At 37.8% G+C, this 9530-nt stretch overlaps 1 protein-coding gene across 1 annotated transcript in view; it reads right to left on the bottom strand.

The window, feature by feature from the left end:
* The window catches only part of ATM (ATM serine/threonine kinase), a 106409-nt gene that overhangs the window by 75087 nt on the left and 21792 nt on the right, over positions 1-9530 (bottom strand). The window contains exons 17-20 of the mRNA XM_045297739.1: positions 7049-7222; positions 5781-5950; positions 1178-1424; positions 222-337 (exon numbers count right to left, since the gene is read on the bottom strand). Of these exons, the coding sequence (XP_045153674.1) occupies positions 222-337; positions 1178-1424; positions 5781-5950; positions 7049-7222 (707 nt within the window). The remainder of the gene's footprint in view (positions 1-221; positions 338-1177; positions 1425-5780; positions 5951-7048; positions 7223-9530) is intronic.

Here is a 9530-nt window from a genome sequence, read left to right as displayed (position 1 = left end):
CTCCTAGTTCCTTCCTCTATTTCCTTTTGCTTTCCTCTTGTCTCCACTCATGTTCAGCCTTCATTTGGGTTTCTGTAATTCCCCCACCTGCCCCTTTTGATGGGTAGTTATTTTAAGCAAAAAAATAAAATTAGAAACAGAATACATGTCTAAACACACACAAATGTCCTTAGCAAGTTCTGAAGTTGCAGTTAATTCTCTAAGTTTAAAAATGTCCATACCCTGAAAAGCCACAGAGGTCAGTGTTTTGGGTGCCATCAGATTTTGCTGGTTCATGTAATGTCATCAATAATTCGAACACAATCTCTGGTAAATTACTAATGAATAAATGATCAATCTGTGAAGATACAAAATTAAATATTTTATTATTCATTTCATATTTAATATTTTTATGTCTGTCTGTTAATTAGATAGCTCAAGAGATTTAGTGCTCTATTTCCAAAACCATTCAGTGACTATATAAGGATATGCAGTACTAAAAATTCAAGACCTTTAAGACATTAAGAGATAACTCCACCTTTTTTTCATTGCAGTTCAACCTGTAGTCTGAGAGGCAAATAGGGAAATTGTACCAAATGAGGTTCCCTTATTCGATCCTTCAACTGAGAGAATTGTTTTAACTGACTAGAGTTTTAGGCCTAGTATTAAATTTCTTAACCTGATTAATAGTTCTGCTAACCAAAGTGCCCAGTGATCTATGTAGCTCTTTAAAGTCTACTTTTAATTTCAACAAGATTGGGAACTGTTTACTTGTACAACTTGACTAATGGGAATTTCCAGTGACTAGCAATAATCCCTTTTCTGTTCTCTGTCCAGATTTCTACTTGGTTGTTCTGAGGATAAGTTGGTACTTAAAAGGTGAAAGGCTTGGTGTGATTGGAAAGTGACTGAAGAAGATTCTTTAGATACTGTTTAGTGTTCAATTTAATAACCAGTTTACATTAATGGATTACAAGAAATTAAAATGAGTTTTTAAAAGACAAATACAATTAAGATAATTGAAAAGGTTTTTTTTTTTTGGTATGTGGTAAGAACACTGCCACTTAGTTAAAAGCTAACCCAAAAGTTGAAACATAGATTGGCTTTGCTGGCTGGTGACTACTCTGTTCATTTTTATTGAATTTAATTTACACTTTAGATCGAGGGGTTAGAAAGTAGATAAAAGTGGAAGCCATACCTGTTTCCCTAACAAGCTCTCATCTTTGAGCATGTCATACACATTGACAGCAGTCTCTCGTTGCTGTGACATCTCACTGTCTCCTGTACTCTCATAGGCAAAATATGGAAGGATATTCACAAGAACCTTTGGGAAGCAGTCTGTTAGAAGAACTTTCCAGTCCTCTTGAATCTGATTCGCAATGGACTTGACCTCATCAAAATGGCTTCTAATCACCAGATGTGGGATCAAAGCCTTATAGCAAGATCTAAAAACAAAAATCTAAGTTACACAGAACTTTTCAAACTAAAATTTTACAATATTATAGTTCTTTAAAAAAAAGAAAATGTTTTAAAACCATCAACATTATAGCATTCCTTTTTCTCTATAAACATTATTCTTATTCCAATTTTATAAATGGAGAAAAGACATTAAATTCTTAATGAAAAAACAGATTTGTAAAAGCTGTATTTCTAAGGATTCTGGATAAACTTTTTATACTAAACAAACATCAAATTGCATTCTTCTAAACAATGTTTCCAGCATTTCTTAGGTAACTTCGGCATACATTATGTACATTAAAAAAAAAAGTAATGGTAAACCCCCTCTATTTCATTAAATAAACTTTTTATTTTTAAATGATAGGATTATAATTCTATATAAAGTTTGTACATCTAGTAGATAACACAGACACTTTGAAAAAAATGAAAGTAAAACTCAACCCCTTTGATTCCATGCTCTTGTCTTTTCAGAAGAGGAAGAACTAATACAAGAATCAGAATTTTGGAGGGGCTGGTGTGCCACTCTTCATTGTACCTTTGACTGGCTGCCTAGATGATGACAATGTAGTTCAAATGCCAAACAAGTTGCTGTAAGAAGTGTAAATGCACCTAGTTAGTCCCTGCTGAGGGACTAACAGCTGTGTTAATGAGATTGTTGGGGAGAAAAACAAGAGCTGTTGCTATTAAAAATGAACGAGTCACTAAATAAACAAAAACAAACCCAATGCCCCCGAGTGTATTTCACCTCCTAGAAGCCACCCTATGTTGGTTTTCTGGGGCTGTCGGTCTTTACGGACAGACAGCCTATCCTTCTCCAGCTCAGCACAAAGCATCACAGGCACTCAGCATTGTCAGGAACGCTACCGGTAAGCTTTTCAAGCACTGCATTTGGTAGCAGACATCCTGAGGGGAAAAGGCCACTCATTATTCCAACAGGAGTTATGGCTTCAGTGGTGCACCCATCCCAGCATGGCGTTTGGACCACTCATCAAAGCTTGGGCTCCACAAATCTGTGATAGGATGAAGGTGACAGGGCAGCTGACGAATACATGCTGACTTCTGAGACAGACGGGGTAGCTTAGAAACAGGAGTTGGAGATACCTTGCTTGCCTGCTTTGGAATAAAACAGTTAACCGAGAAACTATTTCCTGATCTCGAAGGAAGTTTGACACGTAGAGGCCAATGCTCCTTTCATTTTCTATTTACTAAGGATTCATGCCATTTTAATGAATGGAAACGAGGACAATCATGCTGCTGATTCGGGGAGGAGCTAGACTATCTTTTGAATCCATGTTTCATTGGGCGAGTGATCGTTTTCTTTGTAACAGTGCAGGCTACGGCTTCAGGAGGGTTGTCCTCCTCTTCCTGATGCTTCTTCCTCCTCCTCTGCTGCTCCAGGCCAAGAGAAACCAAGGTCTTTACCTTGGATGGATGTCAAGGGTCATTTTTCATAGAACTTTTGCTCTTTTAAAATCATGATCTGTATCTTCCTGGGTCCATTTATGGTTCTCACTTACTAAATGTGTATCACAGTATAATGTCTGGAATGTGCCACTTTGGTAACCAGGAGATTTCATATCATTGGACTGCCCTGCCTATAGACATACATTTCTGCTATGACGCATCCACAACAAAAAATACTAACCTGAGATTTTTCCAGATCAAAAATAGGAGGGAATTCTTCTGCATACAAGTATCAAAGCAAGTCCCCTTCTTCATCGGGCAGTCAAATGCTATCGGAATGTACCATCTTTTCTTCTGAGCACTAGAGAACATTCCCCCAGACTTAGGTTGACTACTAGACATGGCAAGGAACCTTGATGGTGCAGTGGGCTGGGCTGCTAACCAAGGCTGACAGTTCAAGAACACCCACTGCTCCACAGGATGAAAATGAGTGTCTGCTCCCATAACTAGTTAGTCTTAGAAGCCTCGTGGCACAGTTCTAACATGTTCTGTAGAATCCCGAGCAACAGAAATGGCTCTCCAGCAGTGGGTATACAAGATACAGCAATGTCTCTTGCATATAAACTTCTCTAACGAATTCACATTGCTTGTTAAGTTCTTCTGCCTGGGTTCTTCTTCACATTTTTCAATATTTAAGTCACCAAGTTTTTGAAATAAAGATCTTTTCCCCCCAAGACAAGTACTTCCTTGAGGAGATCTCTGTCTGACACTTTCAATGGCGTACTCTCTGTCAGTTCAAAATGAGTTTTAATTCAGCTTATTTGGTCTACCACCCCCTTTTCAGGGGAAAAAAAAAAAAGGACTCTGCACCCTCCTGGCAATTAAAAAGCTTTAGACTGTAGCCCACAATTCAAGATAAAATGTAGGTAACCGTTTTTGCAGCCTCTCCCTCCCCCATCATTCCAGCACCCCGAAGGGAGGGATATCACTGACTTTGGGAAACACTGTTCTGCTGCACTGTGGTATAAACTGGGAGTCTAAAAAGAGAACATTCCTGGGCGTCGATGAAGCGCAGTAACAATGTCTTTCGTATCATTCTTACAGTACCACCACTGCACTGGGCTCCATGACTGGACCGCAGTCTCTGCCCAAACTTGCCTTGGCCCTGTGCAGCTAACTGTGCACCACCCACCATCCAGTCTTAATAGTCTTACTAAAAAGCAAAAAAAAGCAGACTATAAAATATAGCACCCTAATTCTTTGCTCGAAGGAAGGGCTGAATTTCATTTGTATTTGCTTCCTCTGTATAATCATTTTATTCAAAATTAATAACAAATGAAATATAAAAACACTTTGTATATTTGAAAAAAATGTAAATATTGTTATTGGCCAAATGAATTTGATAAGGACCACTTGATTTGTTTCAATAGAAATTTCCCTACATAAGTATAAAAATAAAAATTTAAAAGTACCATTATGGACACTTGAAGGTCGCCCAAGATAAAATGCCCTTCTCAACAGATGGGAGCTGCCTTCCCATCACCCAAGGAGCCCTGGTGGTGCGCTGGGTTATGCGCTGGGTTGCTAACTGCAAGGTTAGAAACTTCAAACCTCTTTTTCCGCGTTAGTCTTGTAAACTCACAGGAGCACATCCACATTGTCCTGTGGGGTCGCTACAAGTCAGAAATGACTTGATGGCACAGAGTTTTGAGTTCCCATCTTCCCGGTACCCTGAGCATTATTTTTCAGTTAATTCAAATCTCTACATTCTCAAACTTTTCTTATCTACAATTGTTTTGGTTGGTAGGTGCCATTGAGTAGGTCCCAATCACAGCGACCTTCTGTACAACAGAACCTAACATTACCCAATCCTGCATGGAATGCATTAATCATGCTTGAGCCCATTATGGCAGCCACTGTGTCAATCCCTCTCCTTGAGGGTCCTGTTTTTCATGGACCCTCTACTTTACCAAGCATGGTGTCCTTTTCTAGGAACTGGTCTCCCCTGATAACATGTCCAAACTACATGAGATGAAGGCTTGCCTCCTCGTTTCTAAGAAGTATTCTGACCTCTTCCAAAACAGATTTGTTTGTTCTGACAGTCCCTAGCACGTTCAATTCTCTTTGCCAACATCAAAGTTCGCATGTACCCATTCTTTTGCCGTCTTCCTTATTCATCTCCAACTTTCATGCACATGAAGTGACTGAAAATCAATGGCTTGGCCAGGGGCACCTCAGTCGGTAAAACGATATCCCTGCTCTTCAAGACTTCAGAGGATTTGCCCAGCTGATGTGCCCGATGCAACACATTGTTTCATTTCTTAGCTGCTGTTCCCACGAGCACTGATTGTGGCGCCAAGCACAATGGAATCCATTACAACTTCAAGCTTTTCTCCACTTCTCATGATGCTGTCTGGTGGTCCACCAGTTGTGATGATTTGGGGTTTTATTTTTATTTTTTTACACTGTTGACTTGGGTTTTCAAGAGCAAGAGCCAACAACTCCCTGCTTTCAGCAAAATGAATTTTTTTAAAATATTAAACTAATCTAATAGAAACTAATAATCTAATAGAAACAAAGGTTACCAAAGTGGCCTACAGTCAGGCAACAAAAGAGACAAGAAACCAGCAACAATCAGCTACTAGTAAGTTACTTTGATATTTCAAAGAAGAGATTATCAACATTAAAGTTGAAAAGGATCTTGAAGATCTTGTGCAATTCCTTTGACAAATGCTAGAATGTTAGACTCAAATCTGTAAGTCCAAGTATTTATACTTTCTATCAGGCTGTCCTTGTCCTGTCTCTATTACTAGACTCCTCTCACCAGTATATGCTGGGGTTTATAAGATAAGGCAGTTGGAGAGGAGGAGGGAATAAAAGGTATTGTCAAACACTATTACCAAGTGTAAATTAAACATAATTCACACAATTCCACCTACCTGTAGAAATCCTCAACACATGTGTAGTTTAGTAAAATAAAAGGGAAAGAAGATAAGGTGCGTTCAGTTTCTTGTTGATTGAGCCACTCCAAAATTAGATAATCTAAGTGAGAAGTCATGAAATCTTCCAGGTGTCTATAGCCAAAAATTTCAGACACTTTCTCTAAAACCTGTACAAATAAGAAAGAAGTTGATGCTTTACAAAAATATAATTATTATTCTAATCCCTATAGATGTGATTTACAGCGTGATCTGGATGCACTGATTTGAATTCTCTACATATAAATATTCTCATCTGTTAAATATGGTTAATAAAGTATATTTGAAAATGAAAGAAATGATATTTAAGACAGCACAAATCCCCAGAGCGCTGGTGGCTTAGTAGTACAGCACTTTGTTGTGAATGGAAACGTCCTTCCTTTTATCCCACTACCATCTCTGAGGGAGAAAAGCTCTGATGATCTGATAACCAGCTTAGGATTAACTGTGAGGCATGTAAGGTCCCTAGAGAGGTAGAAGGGACAGCACACAACAGTAGCACAGTCCAGGGCAAGTAGCATTTAAATTAGTCAATGTACCATGAATACACAGATGCGACAATTTTCAATGTTGATTACATTATGCAGTAATGTTTAAAATGAAATTCTTCTGTTCAGTCTTGATTGAAATAAGAAAAATCCAAAGGAATTATAGTAATGAGGCAGTAATGAGGCTTCAAAATGTTTATGAAAAAAAGGGAAGTAAAATTTAAAGGAATTTTTCCATAAATATGTAAGTGAAAGGCTTGGAAATGCCCAAACCATAAATGCTGACATAGAGGAAGAGAGCCAAGGCCAACACCCTACTGCACTATACTAATGTCACTGCCAGACATGGACCTCAGTCCTCTTCCCCTAGCCACGGTCTTAAAAGGTTGGCCCTACTAGATCCCAGTGTGCTAGCACAGAACACGCTGGGCAGAGCACCTGCCACTGCTCTTGTCTGCCTTAGCTTCCTTCAACAAATGCCATTCCCGATGCCTGGCCTGGGTTCCGAGAGGGTGCCCACCCGTGAGTGTTCATTCACAGTGCACTGCTATTAAACTGAATAAAAGATACACTGCAGAACAGAAACGTGTATCACTGAAAATTGATGCAACTGTTCTCCAATATTCCCTATCTAAAGTACAAAATTGTTTCTAAGTCTAAAAATAAGTAGCACTTTACCAATCTAGCATTAGGCTAAATAATAATGCAAAGAATAAAAAATATATATTCAGCCACATATACCTTTTTAATGAGGAGAGGCTCTAATCCATTCTCTTTCACAGATTTGCAGAGAGCAAACAAGGCTTGTTTCTCACAGACGGGGCTACAGTGTAAAACCACAGCTACCATCATCAGTAAGACAGCTTTTCTATTATGAAGCTCATCTGAAAGTTCCAGGTTCTCGGCATTGCGGGACTTTGAAAGAATGTAAAAAATATTATGTACATACATAATGTAAGTATGCATTATAATCATGCAACGTAAATATTTAAATGCTATCAATAAGCTGAGACTAATAAATGCACCCAATGACATCCAAGCAGCCAGTCAAGATTTAAGTCCTATAAGTAAAGGACCTCAGAGTAGAGTTTAAAAAATATTAGTTTCCTAGAATATCTCTGTTCTTAAATGTTATGCGAAAAATTTAAAAGAAAAAAGAAAGTACAAAGTCGTGAGAGGGCACGAGAACTGAAAAGCATCACCCAACAGGCAAGCTTCACTCCCAAGATGCATGTTATCATGATACTTACAATAGTCTTTCACCCTTTAAATATCATGCATTATCAAACGGAACCACACAATCATGCAACTACACTGAATGATATATGCCATCTATTTTGAAGATTAATAATAAAATCTAATAGATATCTACATTTCTTTGTAGTTAAATATATTAGAAATTTCTCTTCACACATTTAGAAAACTTTGCTATGTAGTGACACTAGTTTTGTATTTTGACACAAAAGAAAGGCCCTAACTCCTAAACAAAGTGGTAACCATAAACATGTTTGAAAATTCTTGATACCTCAACTATGCCTTAGAAGACACAAACTCTTTTAAAAATACTGGTAAAAATCCACTTTTACTCAGAACTAAAACTAAACCCGAAATACAACCTGTCAGCTAAAGAGAAAAGAAGATCAAGAAGTTCTTTTAATGTTGATGGCAACATAAGAACAAGTGTACTTAATACAATTAAATGATGGATTGTCATAAGATTTGTAAGAGTCTCCTATAAAATAATTAATTTTAAAAGGTAGGGGGAGATTAGTAGACACCATCCTCTGGTATGACCTTAACATCTTCAAAGAAAAACTCTATTTCAAACAAGGTCATTTTAATAATACAGGTATGAAGACACAATTCAATGCATAACACATCTCTGTTTTCTAAGTCCCAGGAGCATATCAGAAGTTATATTTCAAAAGATACTGAAGTACCATTCTCCACTGTAGGTGGCTTTGTCCCAGAGCCCTATCAGCCTACGGAATGATTCTCCCTCGTGCTACCGCTCCTTATTGCTTCTGTTTCCACATTTGTTTGTTTGTTCCTCACACGTAGGGCCTAGTGGAGCATATTGCTCATGCAGGACTTCTTTGTTTCCTGGGTTTCTACAGAGCTCAATCCTTCTCCATCCCCTATTCACGGTTGAGAGCCATTTTTTGTTACCTAGTATATGATGTATTTTTAGGTGTGAAAAATGTTACTTCTAAAATTTAGAGGATTCTTTGTTTTGGGTAAAGATATAGCAATTTGTCTTACTTTACAGGAGTATCTTAGTATGACTCTGAATATTCTGAATAAAACATTGGTGTCTTGAAAAAAAAAAGGTCTTTTATCTCTTATTTTCATGACAGTTTACTTCTTTTAATGCTATATTCTTTTAGCATAAAATAGTATACCTTTTGATAAGCATAAAAAATGTTGATTAATATTGTGATCTCCACATCTTTTTCCAAATAAATTCCTATCAAGGTTACAATATTTTTCCTTTTTATACTTGGGCTGATTTCAAGTGCAATTTCAAGTACATATCTTTTTACATTTGGTATTATCTTAGATTCATGATACCAAAAGCTTTTAGTTAAAAGGATTTCATTTATGTCTTTTTTCATTTCTCCTGTGACAAATTTACTAAAGCATTTCACTGCTTCAAATGCTTTCTTAGAAACAAAGTAGTACATAAGTAAATAAATAAATCTGAACACAAAGGTAATTTCATTAAAAAAAAAAATCAAACAAAATTTTGCCACACTGCCAATTCTGACTCACGGCAACCCTATAAAACAGGCTAGAGCAGCCCCGTGGGTTTCGGAGACAGTAGGCTCCGGCACAGGAACAACTGCGAGGAGGGCACAGGACCAGGAGTGCTCCGTTCTGCTGTGCACAGGACTGCCATAGGTCAGGGCCAACTCGAGGCAGTGGACAGCAACTCTTTAACGGAGAAGAAAGCGCTGTCACTCTCCCTTGAGAGGGGCTGGTGGTTTCAAACCGCTTACTCTGTGGTCAGCAACCCAACCCCTGACTACTTCTAAACCTGGGCTCCTTACAAAAGCCAGAGTTCACTAAAGAACAATGTTTCCGGTGAAAACTGTTTAAACACTATTTTTCTACTATCACTTATTCTCTGAACTGGCTTTTAATCAGAACTTATGAAAACAAATTTTTCATGTAAAAGAAGTCATTTGCTCAAGTACTCCCTCAACACAAGAATACTTTCTTT

The sequence above is a fragment of the Echinops telfairi genome, unplaced genomic scaffold, assembly GCF_000313985.2.
Source record: "Echinops telfairi isolate 266 unplaced genomic scaffold, ASM31398v2 ScPeMD7_7421;HRSCAF=8459, whole genome shotgun sequence".
Lineage (NCBI taxonomy): Eukaryota > Metazoa > Chordata > Mammalia > Afrosoricida > Tenrecidae > Echinops > Echinops telfairi.
Note: the sequence above shows the minus strand (reverse complement) of the source record. Positions and strands in the feature narration are given on the sequence as shown.